This window comes from Thunnus maccoyii, chromosome 6 (genome assembly GCF_910596095.1).
Source record: "Thunnus maccoyii chromosome 6, fThuMac1.1, whole genome shotgun sequence".
In the NCBI taxonomy this organism is placed as follows: domain Eukaryota; kingdom Metazoa; phylum Chordata; class Actinopteri; order Scombriformes; family Scombridae; genus Thunnus; species Thunnus maccoyii.
Window position 1 is genome coordinate 19,383,520 of NC_056538.1, and position 18,461 is coordinate 19,401,980.

At 41.4% G+C, this 18,461-nt stretch overlaps 1 protein-coding gene across 1 annotated transcript; it reads right to left on the reverse strand.

The window, feature by feature from the left end:
* Positions 1 to 1,300: 1,300 nt before the first annotated feature.
* strn4 (striatin, calmodulin binding protein 4) lies at positions 1,301 to 18,461 on the reverse strand. The gene is made up of 19 exons (XM_042414472.1): positions 18,401 to 18,461; positions 17,967 to 18,289; positions 10,888 to 10,991; positions 10,643 to 10,719; positions 10,400 to 10,478; positions 10,054 to 10,239; positions 8,967 to 9,144; positions 8,658 to 8,814; positions 8,017 to 8,112; positions 7,573 to 7,691; positions 7,291 to 7,466; positions 7,076 to 7,123; positions 6,851 to 6,972; positions 6,557 to 6,724; positions 6,327 to 6,467; positions 6,136 to 6,234; positions 5,958 to 6,044; positions 5,216 to 5,404; positions 1,301 to 4,530 (listed from the first exon to the last, which is right to left on the reverse strand). The coding sequence occupies exons 2-18, from the start codon at positions 18,273 to 18,275 to the stop codon at positions 5,235 to 5,237; spliced, it is 2,316 nt and encodes a 771-aa protein (XP_042270406.1). The 5' UTR covers positions 18,276 to 18,289; positions 18,401 to 18,461; the 3' UTR covers positions 1,301 to 4,530; positions 5,216 to 5,234.

Below are 18,461 nucleotides of genomic sequence, written 5' to 3' on the forward strand. Positions count from 1 at the left end.
AATCTCTTTTGAGGGTAATGCTGAAACTTACTACCAACATGTTTCTCATCATCTCTGACTCACCTTTTTCCCAGGGCAGTTATATCATACTACCCATCATCTCCAATTCATTAACACAAATTAACCACAGGCAACTGACTCTGCTGAAATTGTGTTGTGACAAGAGACCTCCAAAGTAATAACTCAGCCTTACTTTGCAAATAATGTTTGCTTTGATTCTACTTTTCACCACAAGAGGGCAACGTTAAGTCTTATAGTTGGACATGGACATTAAATAATGTTTTGGTGGATTTTTTTGCAATTTTACCAGGAAAATTGCTCTTATTAAAAATAGATGACATAATCAGTTAAATATGAATATAACAATCAGGTGTAGTGAGATTATATCACTGTATGCTCCATTAAGTGGGAAAGAAACTATCAAGATGTACTTTTGAAATAACCAAAACCTGGTATAACACATACCAGATATGTGTCAATGTAGGTTGAAAAATAAAACAATATTGGTGATTTAAACAATCCTAAGATAAATGGTCAAAAAATACTTACTTGGTATCCATGTGCTTAAATCATACATTATTCATAAAGTGAACATTGCATGATGTAGTGGTTATTTTTGTGGGGAAAAATCCTCTAAAATATAGATAACTTACTTTACTTGAGTGCAGAGTCGGCCACAGGGCAGCACAGCTGAAGCTGGTAGGTTGGGTAAGTTATCATTGAATCCTTGATTCAGCCAGACTTTCAGACAATTTCTCGTTTACTAGTCGCAGTTTTTAAATGTGATTTTGAATTGCATTGAAAAGGGGCACATCATAGCAAGTATGTATGTATGATATTAAGCATAAAGGTTCATTCCTGACCTTGAAAAGAGCAGTTTGACAAAAATAACTTAAATAATTAATGTCAACTGACCAAACTCCATCTGCTAAGGAAGGTGAGATATTGTTGAAAGCTCTGTTCTGTTTTGTTCTGTTTTGTTTTGTACGGTTTTATGATGTCTTCTTTAGCTCTGGAGGAGCTCTGTCAAATTGAGAAAATAGCCCTGATTATTCCAGCTTTGGTTTGATACTAAATTATGAAAGCCTGTGCTATTTAGCTGTTATTTAGGGTTTAACAAAAGATGCTACTGAGTTGCATTATAGTAAATGTAGGATCCTGCTTTTTTGGAGCTTGGCTTCATGGAAGTGAAATACTAAATTTGCTGGTGTGCTCCTTTAAAAGTAGTATTCTGAGGACTTTTTTTTTTTTTAATCTCGGACTAGAAGGCAAGAAATACAACACAAAACACAACTCTCAATTCACTGTACAAAATCTTCATTTTTTGTTTTTTTCTTTCTTAATGACATACAACAGGGGACCCGTAAAACAAAAGGAGAAAGTCATTTGATACAAGCTAGAATGCAGTTCAAAAATATATAATAAAACAAAATTAATAAAAAGCAGGTCTCTTATCCCTTGTAGTTAGAGGAAATTGTTTGAATACAGCTTAATATGATGTACAAAATATCACACAGTGATAAATTGCTAATAAAAAAATAAAAACACAAAAAATGAGTCCTTTACCTTGGCCTCTGACTGGTAACAGATTTTTTTTTGTTTGTTTTTCTTAATTTTTCAGGTTTTTTAATCATTTTGCTTTTTTACAAGTTATACATTGCCATTATCAATCACAAGCAATTTCTATGCCTAGCAAGGAAGAATGATTCACTTATGATACTACAGTATTCTTACATCTTAATAATCATATTCATAATCAAACAATGAAAAGAAATGCAAGAAAAAAAAACAAGGAAATGATGGACATTTACAGCACGTAATGGCATCTCTAGTCATCATGTACAACCTCTGATTTGATTTCTTTCTTTTTTTGATGTGTCATACTGATTTGTCTATACTCTCAGAGTGGGGACGTAGTAGCTCAGAGTGAAAAAAAGCATCAGTTGGCCATCAGTAACTCTCACTAGCAAATAACTGTGAGCCACAGCATGTCCCACGCTTACAGTTCCTCCAGATTAAATAAGAAATACCTGCAAAACATTATTTCTGCACCATGTCTGTAACCAGCGCATCCAATATCAGATGTCGTGGAGCCAAAAAGTAGTTAAATGCGACAACAGGACGTTATGCCCAGCAGCAGTACAATAATGTGTTTCTACCTGGTTGCATGGTATCATCTAGTCTAATTCCAGACAGACAACAATCCTCCACCCTGTATGAGAAAAAACTCTGAATGCTAGTGCCCCCAGTGATTAGGAAAGGAGTGCTTTCCTCTAGGCTACTTTGAACACCTCAATCTGACCTCTGACTCCTTGTATGACCCTGTAATCTTTAAAGAGGTGGAGGGTGCCCCTTAACCAACTGATTTAACACCAGATTTTATCAGTCTTCTCAAGGTAATAAGATAAGATTACCTGTCAAGTAACTGGAAGTCAGGTCAGCTGTTAAGGGACAACAATAAACATGTGTCCTACAGTTTCCACAATGTGGCACGCAAAGAAAGACGGGTGCAAGGTGTTTACAAAATTATAAATATACTCCTGCACTACTGTAGTCCATGACTTGCCACTCTTTTCTCTAAAGGAATCATGTTACCACTACAACTATCCAATGTCTGGGTTACGTTCAGAATAGCAGTTGCTGAGTCACATCTGATCCCCACACATCTTAGATCAATAGATTTTTTTTTTTTCCTATCTGAAATGACAAAAGTGACTGAAATTAAAAAGAACTTAATTCTTTTTTTTCTCTCTCTCTATCTTCCTCCCCTGGAGCCACTTCTCCCAGCATGCCTCTTTGGACACATGAGGCCAGCTTCACACCGTTAGCTCTCCGGGTAACGTGCTACTGTGCAACTGATGCACGTCATATAACAAGAGGGAACCTCACCTGGACACACAACTGAAGGTGATGTCAAGCTTTTTTTTAAGAAAAAAAAAAAAAAAAAAAGCTTGAATAAATAACAACGAGCCAGGACCGAGCACCGCCTACAAACTGGTGCTGACTTGAAGATGAAATGAAAAAGCAGCTCTCTTCTGAGGAAGCTATTTCAGCCCAGGTGGCCCTCACTGTAATATAACTAAGATCAGCTCTGTACACTCCTCAAGCTTGAAACGATAAAGGCCGACATTATTCACATCCCTCTGATGAGAAACATACAACAGTGAGTGTTAATAATGAAATGTGACCACACAGTATCTCAGTACAAGTTCATGAAATGATTCAATGATGAAATGTCATTTAAAAAGTTGATTCACTCAATGTAGGTCTCTCTTCCTCACACTCACACACACACACGAAACAGGTCCCTGATTCTGACTCAAGACTAACAAGGTCTTTCATAGCACCGTGATTTAACTAGTGCATATACAAACACACGCGCACACACCCACACACACACACATACACACACACACTTTCTGTACAGTAAAAAGCAGCAAATGACACCATCGTCAAGCATCATTTGCTGAGAGCATACAGACTGGCCTCACACCCCTTCTGGTCTACAGACTGTAACTGTGCTCTCATGATATCTATCTTTAGCTAGTTAATGTGGTGTGAGAGCATCAGCCTGCAGAATCGAGTTCAAACTGTACATCTGTAGAAATGGATCATGATGATAATATTCCCTCCCATTTGTAGGAATATGTTTTATCTTGTACAGCAGAGTGACATTTAATGTCACGCACACACAAATAGAGGCAGAATCATGGGGACACGAAAATACTCAGACGTACATTGAGACTTGGCGAAAAAGTTGAAATTAAAGCTATTTGTTCAACACTGGTTAGCGTCTATCTAGTGCCTCCTCACACACGACTAGGTTTAACATTCTCCAACCTCCAAATACGACACCACACACACTCTCTATGGAGTCTTTGGAATGTAATACATTGATTTCCCGCTGCAGAGGTCGGTCAGGTGTTGCCTGCTGACACTGGGAACGCTTACTGTTTTAAGTCATGCCTACATACGTATGTTAGCCACAAGGAATTTAACATTTGTTAACCATTAAAAAAAGATCTCAAATGAAATGTGGTGGTGCATTTGTGCGTTGCGTGAGCTGTGCAGTGAATGTTTCCTTGGTGGTTCTTCTTACAACACAAATTGCGTGAGTAGTGTCAGCAGTTCAAGCACACAAACACACACACACAGTGCTTTGTAACAATCACTGGCAGATTGAAAAAAAAAAAAAAAAACGCAGAACAGAATATTGTAGTGTAGAAAAAGTGTTACTCCAAACATGATTATTTGAAAACAGAGCAGCTAGGATTTTAAAGTTATAAAAAAGCGGTGTGATTAGTATTACAAGAAGTCACTGAGGCATCATAAAACGGTGAGGAATTGAGGGGAGGTGACGTCCTGTGGCAATGACCCAGCCAGTGGGGTGCAGGACAAGAGTGTGTGTGTGTGTGTGTGTGTGTGTTTGTGTGTGTGTGTGTGTGTGTGTGTGTGTGTGTGAGAGAGCGCAGGTGAAATTTGTCCACTGTAGTCTTCAGTCTCTTTTGGCCCGGTTGTGGTTGTGGGACTCTAAAGGCAGAAAAAGACAAACAACATTAGACTAACACCTGCGTGGAATTGCTCTTTTCACTAATGTAAAAGGCAAAAGACATTGTCTATCATGCAATTAAAAATATATCTAATGTGGGGATTTAAAAATAAACGAATCCTTGATCTAATCATAAACTGCAATAAGAAAAAACAAGGTTTTTTTTCTCCAATATAACAAGCTTCATACCCTTCAAAATATCATTTTAGAGAAATGTTTTTATAGTAAGGTGATCCAAAAAAGGAAGGAATTTAGGATTTCTAAATTGTCCAATTTAAGCCCAAGACTGTTTAAATATGATATTCAGTTAAAAAAGGGAGATGTTGAGGTCAACTGTAGATTTACTTAGAAATTATATACAGTATGTAGAGATTTGTATTAACTGTGTGTGTTTAAAATATGAGGCTGAAAATTGTTTATTCTGAAATTTTATTTCATACATAAAATGGAGAGTCAACCTTTTTACCCAACAATAGGTCAAGATTAAATATTGTGTTTAGTTTTTTTTGTTTTTTTTTAAGGGTATAATGGAGGAGAGTTGTGCAGCTTGTTCACTTGTATCAAAACTCACACTCACTTGCACCTCTTTTTGTGCATTGCCAGATTTCAAAGTAACTGTAAACTCCAGCCCCTCTGTGCTTCACCCTTCTGTTTGTCCCTTCTCACCAGAATGACGGCAGTGCTGTCAGACAAAGATCTTGGCAAGTGCATCTGCGCCGGCGCTGGCGATGAAGGGCTGGGAAGAGTGGAAGGCCACGTCATGAATGGCCTCGTCGTGCTTCTTCCTGTGGGCCGTGATCTCCTGCACGCACGTCCTGTTGTCGAGCATCCATAGGCGCACTGAGCAGTCGTGACCTGCAGGGGGGCAAAAAAAAAAAAAAAAAAAAAAGCCACAGCACTGTTATGAGGGGCAAAGATCACTATGTACTGCATTTGCTTTAGACTGCAATATTGGGCAATTAGGCATTATTAGGATCGTAAAAAGGGCTTCTGATTGCTTTATTATATCTAGAATTTGAACCTTCCTTTGTTTGGTTTGATTATGTTGAGTAGTATAAATGATAAATGTGCAGTTGATGTGGTGTGTGGTCTGTTTTTATAGTTTAAGCCCATAAAAAATGTTTCAATTGTGTTTTGTTAATTCCGTCTACTTGATTCTTTAAAATGGCAATTAACTATGAATCAGAGCCTAAGAAAATACCCACTGGTATACAAATTATAATTATTATAATAATAATGAAAAAGCTACAACAAAAGCAGCTGAACTGCAGGTCAGTGTGCAGAGAAGTGAGAATAAGATTGATAGTGTGTGGTATTTTGAATTCAGCCAACATTCTCCTTGTCCTCGGAGTAGCCAAGTTCAGATCTCCATTGTTTAAATGAAATAATAAAGCTGAGTGGTACTCACTGCCAGAGATGAGGTAAGTGCCTTTGGGGTCTGTAGTAAGACAGGTGACCGCATCCAGGTGGGCCACCATTGAGTGGACAACTTTACCTGTAAAAACACACAAAACAAGCTTATTTAGATGTATTCACATCCCAGAAAAAGTAGAGAAACTGTACAGAGAACCTCCTCTTTCAGATACCTGTCTTGTTGTCTATGAAGCGGATGGTGCGGTTCTCGTGTGCAGTGATGGAGACGGGCTCAGATGGGTGGCTGACCACACGGTTAATTAGTTCACTGCCTGCAAAGGTAGAAAAATAACTTATTTTAATGTCACATGTTTAATTTATTTATCTGCTCTTAGGTGATATTACTCCACGTACTACTACATACCGTCCTTGGTCTGTGTCTCTAGTGCTGTGACGCTCTGCTCTGTGTTGAGGTCGTAGAGCAGCGTCTCACCACCATCAAATGACACCACCACCTGGTTCGGATCAGAGGCCACAAAGGCCACCGAGGTGGGCGTGCCGTGCTCTGGGACAACAAGACAAGATAAAGATGTGTCATGTGTGTACAGTTACAGAGCCTGAATGCAAATGTACACACTCAACATGTGTGGCTACCTCTCTCCTTATTGAAGACAGACAAGCAGGGAGACGAGTTCTGGGGGTCCCAGAGGCGAATGGTGCCATCGGCTGAGCATGAGGCAAGACGATGGTGCACCGCAGAGTAAGTCAGACCCCACACGCTGTCCTCATGGCCTGCCAGCACACTGCTCTCAATGCCGGGATCTACATGAAGACGCACACACACACACACACACAAACATCAAATATAAATAGAGATAAGGACAACTGGAAAATAGAATATCATTATTACTCACTGACAATAAAATAATATAGTTCAGACTGACTGACCATAGTTGTCATAAGGATCCACGTTGAGGTCTGGCATCTTCCAACACCTGACAGTTCCATCCAGACCTCCGCTGTAGCAGGATTCTCCATCCTCACCCATTGTCAGTGACAGAACAGCACCACTACACAAAAAGACAAATGGATCAGAGATTGCACTGTATCTGTGTATGTCAGTGACAGGTTTGTCCATGAGTTGTTTGTGTGTATGCTTCAGACTCAACTCACCTGTGCGCTCTAAATGTGTAGATGGGCTCAACATCTAACGCTGCGTTCCTGTGGAGGAACACAATCTTTTGAATTTGCTGCTTAGCTTTACGTCTTTGCTACTATCTCACGTTCACATCTGCACTACTGCTGTTTGTAAAGCGTTTGGAGTTGCATGTTATACATATACAATAAATTAAGTCCTTGTTTTTCATTTCCTTCAAGGTGATTCTTACTTTTTGGAGTGCATGGCCTTGTTGAGGTTCCACAGTTTTAGTGTTCCATCCTCTGAGGCTGTGAGCAGCACCGCTTGGCTGGGGTGAAAGGTCAATGCGCGGATGGCGTCGAAGTGGCTGCGTAGTGTGAATCGAGGGTTCCATGTCTTCTTAAACTCCTCCCTGTTATCCTGCATCTGACAGCACACACATTTACAAAGATCACACATCCGACATATTCTGAGTGTGCTCATGAAGGTTGAGTTATATCCTGTGTACTGAAGTGAAAAAAAGTGTAATTACATCCATGGAGAGATCGTTGTCGTTGGCAACAGTGAGATCAGCCAATTCACCCAGGTTCATGTCTCCTCCTCCAACGGCATCCATAATGAAGACATCAGAGGAGAAACCCAGGGCGCCACCTGCAGGTTTGGAGGCGGAAAAGCACAAGAGTCACTTCTGCAATTTCACAAAACGTCACAGCTCCTATAAATACAAGCTGGGATAACAGTAAAATATAGCAATGAATCTTAGATCTCCATGGCAAAAGTCCATGCAACCTGTTTCCTTACTCCCACACTGTGTACCAGAGGAAACGTTTATAGTTGTGTACCCCCGCACGCTTTTAAACAAGACTGCATCTAAATTTGAGATTTAATGTCTAAGCTACAATCATGTGTGTGGGATTCAAGGGAGACAGTGCATAGTCTGGTTTTCTATGGGGCATATTTGGTTGGGAAGTCTTACCTTCCCCGGAGCGAGCCTGTCCCGATACAGAGGGGGGCGGGGTAGGTTTAGGGGGGAAGTCCGACATCATGCCTTGTAACTTGTTCCTGCGGTTCTCTGAACCCGGCAAGAGGAAAGAGACACAACACATCCAGTCATGCAGAGAGGTGGAGGAAGGGCGGAGAGGCCAACAGATGGACAAATGAGACAGACAAATGTAGAAAGTGGCAAAAAGATAGACTTCACTCTTAATACATGACACACAGAACTTTAAAAGACTCTTTTTGTGAGAGGATGAAATCAATAAAAGTGCAGGACTACAGTGTAAATATGACTCAAAGAATGAAATGTGGACATATAAAAAGAGAAGGCAGCATGCGTGATAACCTTTGAAATGACCCCGGACCACAGAGAATATGTCTACAGATAGAGATGACAGCTACACAACGCTAAAGAGTCACAGACTGACAAGCTCGTGAAACAGGACAGAGAGACAGGTGGTTGGGAAAAGAGGTTGGTTTTATTGACAAGAAGAGATGCCAAGACACAATGAGAAGTAAAAGATAAAAAGGTGAGCAAGGGGGGCAGGAAAAGACAGATACACTGGTGGCAGTGATTCTGGCAGTGCTGGTGCTGATGGTGTTGCTATGGCAACAGCGTACCTAACTCCCGTCCGTCCCCAGAGATCCGGGCCTCTCCCGCCCCCTCCCCATCCTCCCCCGAGCCCAGGAAGTCAAATTCACTGAGGGCATCTTCTGAGTCATCTTCATCCTCCTCGTCCTCGGGGTCCAGGTCTGTGGTCATAGGCTCTGAACCCATCTGGACACAGAGCGACAGAGAGAAACACAGACACAGAGAAAAGCAAGGTTACTTTCAGAGGTCATAACTATAAATTAGTGTGTTGACTGACAAACATTTTGTCAATCAATCTTTATTCTCTTCCTGATTTCATGTCGAATCATCAATCGCACCTTTACACGAGACTTCTTGTTCTTTCGAGGTCCATCGATGCAGTCGGTGGCCATGCCTTGGAAGTCATCTTCTTCGTCGCTGTCGTCTTCATCATCATCCTCGCAGCCATGCAGGAAGGGAATCTTATCGAGCACTGAGCCACCCAAACGTTCCTTAGAGCTTTCCTTGCCCGCATTCCTACAAATAGACACATACTTTAGTTTCTCCAGTCCACATTAAAGTATAAGGACAAAAAGTTTATTTAGGACACCTTATAGTGTGAGGCAGCATGACCTGAATTATACTATTTGTTGATATATTCTTAAAATTTTGGCAATAAAAATCTACATTACATTATAGCCATGGTTTTGGTAATATCTGAATACATTTTTACAAGTACAAGAACTCTATTAGAAATTTAGATAACTTTAACAACTTGTAAATCTAACAGAAGGTTTCATCATCCAGTTTTATGACTTTTCTACAGGGAATACACATGTAATTTTGATAAAACTACCCAAAGGTTACTATATTTCTACTCTCAGGTTTCATCTTCAGGTGGCAATATAATGTATGTTGCCAATAACAGGCACGTAAACATGCTTCCAAATATAGATTTCACTATTTTTGAAATCTTACCATGTCGACATGATGGAGGATGCCCTCCGTTTTACACATCTTTTCTGCATCTTGTTCTGTTGGCTATTGAGATTAGGATGTGCTATTGTTTCACTGTCTTCACATTTCTGCTTGTACAGACAAATGCACATGGCTGCAACTCACAAAGCAGCCTCGCCCAGGAATGTTCAGCAATGATGTTATTAATGATCAAAAGCTGAGTGGTAAAATTCTATGGGTGTACTATTGTTTATAAAGGTACACCTTTAATACGCCATTTTCAAATTCCCCACAAAATACTGATAATGAAATCAAGGTACGTCAATCTTTTGTTTCTCCCACAGACAGTGACATGTTTTTTCTTGTGCTGCACAACATGGGTGTTGGCTGTGTCATCACTTCCTTTCTGTGGAGTAACAGTATTTGTGCATGTGTGTGTGTGTGTGTCAGAGAGAGAGAGAGAGAGAGCATCTGATTGCACAGTCTCACCTCTTGATTTGTTCCTCTATCTGTCTGACCAACAAGGACTCTCCACCTGCCCGGGGCTCAGGCTCAGGGGAGGCTTCAGATGGTGGAGGCCCGTTGGACTCGGGGCTGCTCCGCCCAAGCAGAGAGCGCACACGCTTTGAACGCATGTCCAGGATGGTGTCTGAATAGCCCACTTCCTCAAGATATCTACATTCACAGGGAAATGCACATAAATAAATATGCACCCATATAAATTGCTCCTTCTAGTTGATTACATTTTTAATACCAATGATAAGCAATTTTAATACTGATAGAGCACATTAGTATGGCACTGAGATAAAAGGAGCTGATGACGGAGGAGGCTTACTTGCGTAGTAGCTGACGTCCCTCCTTCCAGGACATCTGATTGGCTGGCTCAGAGTCTGACTCAGCGGGCCCATTGGGAACTAAAGAAAATAAGATTGGTCAATAGTAATGCAACAGCAAGGCATGAGCAGAAAAAGTAAAAAACTTGCTCTAACAGTACAGCCACAGGAAAAAATCCAACAGCAGTAATTCTACATTATTTCCAAATAGCAGGGAGTATAAGGGGCTTGGGTGAACAACATACGTTGCTCTGCCTCTGTCTCTGGTTTCTTGTCTCCTGGACTCTGGTCGTTTCCTGTCTTCAGCTTTTGGTGCTTAGACCTGCAATCCCACAACAGACCACACGAGGGAACCATTATAGGCAAATACAAGAGAAATCTTTGACTATCAAATCAATATTCCTAAAGCATGTAAAACATTAGGCTGAATGGATAACAGACATAAGGAGACAGAGACAGAAGGAGGTCATTTCCTGGCGTTTTGTCTTACCTCTCTTGTTTTAGGGCGTACTCCAGCATTTTGATCCGCCTTACCAGGTCCTGTTTCATATTCTCCTGCCCTTTCCTCTCACCCTGTAGGAACGCCACCTGAGCCTGAAAACACACACACATACAAATGGTAAGCAACACACAAAGTACTTTCAGAAAGGCATACCGGAACCACTCAGCCATATATGTTCGCCAAATCAATTTACACTGACACCCTAACTGCAGTGGAATGGATTTAAAAAAAAGCGTGCTGTCTCAATTAAGGCAAGTGAGTAAAGCATCTGATATCAACAGACATCACAAGCAGAGACCGTGAACGCAAAGGAGAAAAGTCTGATGTGACAAGCATAACAAACATGACTTCCGAGAACCCAGAGGAATACATGTAAGTAGAGGGTTGTGGAACAGGGCTCTTATTTTTAACTTCTCCTAACCAAGGCCTCACTGTGCATCTGCAGAAGAGGAAAAACAAGACACGGACCGGCCAAATTCAAATACCTACATTTAAGACACATCCTTCCTTTACGTGCTTCCTCTCTCATTTTCCATCCGTTTCCTTCCTCACTGAACTGATAGAATTTTGAACCTTGAGAAAGAACAGCCCCTTCATTGATTTGTCAAACAATTAAAGGGTTTTGTAGGAAGAAAAAAAAAGTGATAATGAGAGATCGCAGAGTGACAACACTGTCAGGTTTTGATGAGGACTATCTTTAGGCAACGTCTTCCCCTGGGTAAGCCATCTTATGGTAAGACTTGTCTTGACAGAGACATGAAAAGGCTGTGGGACTAGATGAAAAATTTACAGCACTCATATTTACAACAAAGGCTTAAAGCATCTGTGTTTTACACAAGATGATGCTTCACAGTGGGCAGTTTTGGAGCAAAACAGTGGTCCACACATGGCAACAAACATCCTGCCCTCTACTGGATGGAGGAAAAAATGCCCCAGTAAAAAAAAATAAAAATAAAAAAACATTAATTCAAGTTAGAAGTAAAATAATGTGGTTTATCCCTATTTAGGCAACTCTCATGGTTTGCATGCAGGTGACTGCAGGCATAACAGTTCTGTATTTTCACTCTCTCCCTCTCTTTCTCTCTCTGTGCCAAGTGGTGCTGGAGCATTAATACTGCTTGTTTTACAGTCCATTTCTCCTCTGCACACCCTGTCTGTGTCCACAAGTCTGCCCCCACACGCATACGCAGTTCTGTAAAACTAGAACAGTCTAAAAACACTATCTCATGGGGCAGGCACTCGGTCTACTTGAGAGGGTAGTCAATCACCCAGGAAAGCGCACACACATAGACACAGTCACGTAACCAGCTAGGAGGGCTGGTGGATAATCTGCCAAGCAAACCTTGCTGCTGCTGCTGCTGAGTAATCCTGATTAATGCAATGTGATTTTATACGCTTATCTGAGAATTTTGGAGATAATTGTTCAAGCGAGCATGTCAACACTGCAAGCATGATCTAAGGTTGTGAAATACAGATAACTTTATATAGTTTATACTTGGCATAACCAATGAGGAGCAGTTTAGTTCTTGCAGATGATATAAGAACCTTAAAATAAGTAAAATAACTAAATAATTAACTGAGTTTATGTGTAAGGAGCACTGAAAGGATGGGTAGAAAAGTACTGAATTCATTTAACAAGTTAGGAAGACTAGTGAAACAGTAGAAAATTGGCTTGCTCTTGAATAAATAACAATGCAACTATATATAATTTGGTTGATTCAAGTAGCTAACATAAAGTTAGTCGCAACCGCTGCTAAGCTAAGCTAACCATCTCCAGCTGCACACAAGTAGCAATTGTGAAGTTGTAGCTTAGTTTTGTAATGGCGGAGACAATACTGTGTTTGTACATTTCAAACAAGCTGAAACACTTGTTCCAGTCTGACATGATCAAATGTGAACATGCTAAAATACAGCACAGCAGTGTCATAGTGTGCATTCAGATATCAGAAAACAGCAAGTACATTATATACTGGCTTATATAAATGGTTGAAAAACAGATGGAACACAGATAAAAATGAAAAAAAAACACACATTTTCAGAACTAAATAGCTACATTATCTTATATCAATATGTGTAACATTCAAGCTTGACCTTGCCTCCACAATAATGATGATAAAATGTCAACTGTTCTGATACAGTGGTCTGCTGTGGGTCAAGAAGAGGACATAATTTGGGTAAAACCAATCATATTCAAAAGAGGGGCAAAGGTGGACTATGAGGTCTTCTGCACATGATCGAACAAATCTTTAACACAATGTACTGACCGAACTAACAGCATGTCACAGTATTATGAATAGTGATGGGGACTCTTAAAAAAGTTTAAAAAAGCCAAATAAACTCAACAGTCAGTGACTACAAATCTTTTTACTGAACCAAAGACATTTATTTGACCCAGCAAAGTGCTTTGTAATTTCCACCTCCAAGTGGAATGTGTCTACTAACTTCACCCTTAAGGGGCAGGGCACGCACTTCTACTCCTACTCACACACAGACGAGCTACAACCTGCTCACACAAACAGATAACCATCACACCCCTGTGTGCCAGTGTCATGCTGTGTTGCTAGACGGACAGGTTCCCACTGGTGTCTGAAACCTCGAATCTCTGACATGGCTATGTCAGCCAAGAGAGAAGCAAGGCTGCATGCATACACACACAAATATCCACATGACAATGGGAACACACTGAGGCAGATACATAAATATAGTCAAAACAGAGGAATCAGTGTGTCAAAACGTTTGTTGCTCTAGGTCATTTCTAGTCAGATATTTACCCTTTCTTTGGCTCTAACCTTGTTTTACTTGTTCCTCCTTTCTACACTATTTCTTTTTGGAAGTGGTAGGGTTAAGGGTTCAAATGGTAAAATATGATGTTTGAGTACATTAATAACCAAAGCACACAATGTTTTTCTTAGGAGCAAGAACAAATGTAGCTCTGAATCTATCAGCTGGTGGGACATCCTTACACTAAAAGCTCTACGAAGGTGTATACAAGACTTTTCCAGAGTCAGACTGGCCATCACGAGCACTGGGAGAAATCCTGGTGGGACGGTTGCTATGTGGGCCGCTTGAGCACTATGTGGGCTGCTTCAGCAGCCCATTATACAAAAACAAGAGCGAGAGAGATGCATCCCCAAGAGTGAATGCCCCACCCCCCCAGTCTGTGTGTTAAAAAGTCCAGGGATGTTTTTTTGTCCCTGTCCGACCCTGGACATTTCTGAGTACACTGCGTTTCATCAGACTACAGCAATGAGATGAGGAGACGTCACATTTGTACTGTTTTCAGCTTCTGTTGATCTTTGTTATTCTGCCCTTTCCCTGGTTCAGATTGGGACGTGCTTGTTTTTACTCATGTGTGGGATCCGGGCTGGCAAAAGTGAGACTGGGCGGTCCAGTCATCAGCTAAAAGAGAGTATGTGTTCTTATTGAGAGACTGATACTTCCTAAGGGCAACAATAGATGAGATGCCTCTAACAGTTCCCAAAATACATCACTAGAAAAATCACACCTCAGTAAAATATCATTCATAATTAAAACCAACCAAAGTTGAGGAGTGACAAAGGGAATTATGTTGGTCTTTGAGTGTCACTTAATACAGCCCTGCTAACAATGACTCTGCGGCTATTTTCTTTGTATTATGTTGGTAAACTAACAAAGCCTAAAGTACAAAGAAACCTTGTTGCAAGCAAACCTGTTGTGCCATCTGATCTCTCCTTCCTGTGGGTGGATTTCCCTCCATGTGGCCTACCGCTGCTGACCTTTCCAGAGTTTGTTGAAGCATGGAGAGCTGACACATTTAGCCTTCTACGTTAGTCTCTCTCTGCTAGCTGCAGAACAGGGTCAAGGGCAGCTTTCCTCCTCTGCTGGCCACCCTCCATCTCCTCATCCCTTCATACCCGAGATAGAATCCATGAGCCAACAAGTAGAGCAATGAACTTTTCTGGGACAGGGTGCTTTGATGGAGTGTGTTTGAGTGTGTTGAGTGTGTGTGTGTGTGTGTGTGTGTGTGTGTGTGTGTCTGTGTGTAGCATTTAGTCCCATTCCAAAGAGTTGGGCTTGCTGCGCAAGTTAGAATAGAAGATGCTTGATAAGCATGAGGAAGAAAAAAGAACTGTATGTTGTGAATGTGTTTAAATGAAAGAGGAAAACTCTAATTGTGAGCTTTTCAAGATTCAGAGGAATGAAGCTAAGAGACACAACAACAAAAAGAAAATTGTCTATAGAAAAGTAGAAAGAAAAAGATAAAATACTTAAAAAACACTTAATACCAGCAGCACTGTGAGTCTGCGTGGGTGGGAGGCACGCACTGTAATAATGCATTACATATGGATGTCATATGTGTGTCATGGCTGAGAGCGCAAAGCTATTAATTAGAGATGTGTACCCAGGGGCCCTCTGAGCCACAGGAAGTGATGTCATCTGGGTCACCAGTAATCTATTCTACACAACTACTGACACTGTTAATAAAATTAAATAGCTTAAAATGAAAATAATACAAAGAGGGGCAGGTAGAGGTCTGCCCTGTTCCCTGTGGAGTAAGTATAGTGACTTGGTCTGTTTGTCTATTAAATTTTAATGAAGATCAGGCAAAAACAAGCTAATGACAACACGGCTGATGAAAGACAGTACAGCACTGGTGCAAGTTGATGAAATACAAAGGGAAAAGCTTCTTGTGTGTCTGAAGGAGAGAAGTACAAGGCCACTGCCACCTGTCCCCTGTGCTGCTGCCCAGTGGTCATGCTGGGACGTCCCACCTGACCCTGAGCAGGGAGGGCCTTCATTCCTGGCCTGTCACTGGAGACACAGCACCACAGGTGGCTTTTCACACCGAAAACACATTCACAGCCAGCACATGTGTGACATGCTAGGCTACAATCATGGACATTCCAACAAAATGTCACACAGTTATACGATGGTAGTGTTAGCTCCCTGTCAAATATTGGTGCCAATGATGTCTAAGATTTTGCGAGTAGCTCTCATAACTAGCTTTTAAAAGTCGTGGATGCTTTAAATGTCATGTGTAGTTGACATGTGAGCAGACACATGTACAGAATGCTGTTAACGGTACAGGACATGGCTTGGGGCCATGCTAACCGGCATGTTGAGAGCTCTGTGAGCATGCTGGCAACAAAAGCCAGAGGGCTGTGGCCTGTGGGTGTTTAAATGTAAGCTAGGTCATTTTTTTCAGTCTGGCACTCCAGTGATCCTCTCTTTCTCTCAGTACAGGACGTGGTGCTAATTGTACCCGTGAAACCAGACCATGTGCAACAACTACGCACACACAAAACAAAGTTCCACACCGAGCTCTAATGGCATGTTGGACATGGCGATGGCCTGTTTCTGACTTCCACTCCCACTCCTCTATACATGCACCCATAAAAGCAGCGAGCACAGCCACTTTGTTATTGTTCATCCATATTTTATGACGCTCCTATTTATAACTGCATAGGTTTGAATTGAAGGGAAAGTGAGAGGCAGAGTGACAGAGGAGAGGCAATGATATGTTTTTTTCTGTGGTTTTGTCAAACTGGTGAACTCCATAAGATAGGTCATAGGCTTAATTACAAGCAAACTGTGGTCACAAGAGGAAGACCACATATGGATTTAGGAATGAAGAGATGAACCATACTTCAACCCAAACGCAGAGCGAAAACATCTTCGTATGTGTGTATGTTTTTCTAACCTTTTCTTAATCCTGGAACAATCTGATGAGTAAGCACAATCCTGTCTAGCAATGTTCTGCCTCACACAGTTGCACACATGCATGCAAGAGAGTTGCACAGTGCAACCTCTGTCTTCTGTTGAATAACTGGGGCTATTAGGGGATTCATGCCTTGCTCAAGGACTTTTCTATGGCAGTTACACACACGTTCACAAAGGGTTTTCTTGCTATTTCACAGATTCTGATAATGGTCCATCATGGACAGTCAAAAAAGTATGAATGATGCTTAAAAATACAACTTCATAACATATCATCAGTCAACTTCATGTACCACACCACTGACTAATCCATCTGTGGGACAAACCCTCAATCAAAACACCAACATTTTGATTTCCTGACAAACACACATTTGACTATAGACCACTATCTGTCAAGATTATGTACTAATGAATTCCATTGGACGGGATTTTAGCTGTAATGTGATGTGATTCAGTGCAAAAACTTCTGTCTGCGGTGTGCATGAAGAGAGTGCAACCTACCTTCAAAGGTCACCCTGATCACGTTCTCTCATTGTGCCAATTGTTTTGTGAATAAAATAACAGTAACATCAAACTAATTTTAATTTTAGTTTGGAATCTCCTCAAGTGAGCACCCCGGTTTTGACAACTGAGGGCACCAATTGCTGACACTTCTCAGATGTAGTGATTTCAAAGGGAACTCACAGCTGTGTGTCTGACACTGCCATCATCTTCTAGCCACGACAGCACAGCCACAGATTACTTATGATTTGTCCCTATGGGGTATGGAAACTGGATAATTGTATATTAACAAACTATGTTTCCAGGTAAGCCATAAATACAGTCCACCTTGAAAGGAATCTGGTTCAGGCATGTCTTTGATATGTACCTACATTGATATCAGACAGACACTGCAAGGTAGCCACACCTCAACTCTGTTTACCTACCTTTTTTATTTGTATGATAACTTGCTTGCTTTTGCAAGATATCATAAACCTTTATCATCTAATTCCATGGTATGTATATCACTGAATGGATTGTAATTGATTGTGGATAATGGCTATTTACAAACGAAAAGACGTACATTAATAGTTACTGAAAATACTGTTTATTTTATGTTTATAAGCTACTGGTGGTTGTTTGGCTTTTGGTGATCAGCACCTGGAGGTCATACAGCTCCTATATTTGAATTGATTGTCTAATAATAATAGACCCTGGTCAGTACAATATGATATGGTGTAACGTTAGCCCGTTAGCATTTTGTCATTCTGAATCTGATAGACTACAGGGCACTGTCACAAAGCACCACTAAAGAAGCTACTACAATGTCCGTCCTGGCCTTTATCCGGCGTTAGCGTTGCAAACGCAGGCTAAATAATAAACACATTTACCCTGAGTTCGTCTCTCTCAGCCTCCCAGCGGTATTTCTCGGCCTGGAAACGTCCCCACTCGTACTGGATGAAGTGCAGGATCCCAGGAAGCGTCATACCCGAGTCCCCGTCCTGTAGCTCCCGAGACTGCGACGATCCGGGCATGGCCCCGGCTGCTGCTGCTGCCGCCGCTGCTGCCATCGGCCCGGTCGCCGCAGCTGATATCGACTGGCCCGGTGCTGCTTTGGGCCCGTTTGGGTTGCGCCCCGCTCCGCTGCTGCCGCCTCCGGAGTTCGGGTTTGGTCCTCCGCCGGATCTGTCCGCCTCCATTTTAACCGTTCAACCTTTCGCCAGGATAAGAAGATGGAAACGGGCAGAGTGTACGAACAATAATAATAATAAAAAAAGTACCCCGTTCCCTTCTTCCAGCCCAGGAGCACTTCACTATAACCTACCCTCCTTTCTTCCTTTTCTCACGCGCACAGAGCAAAATTACTATTCAGTTGGTAAAATACT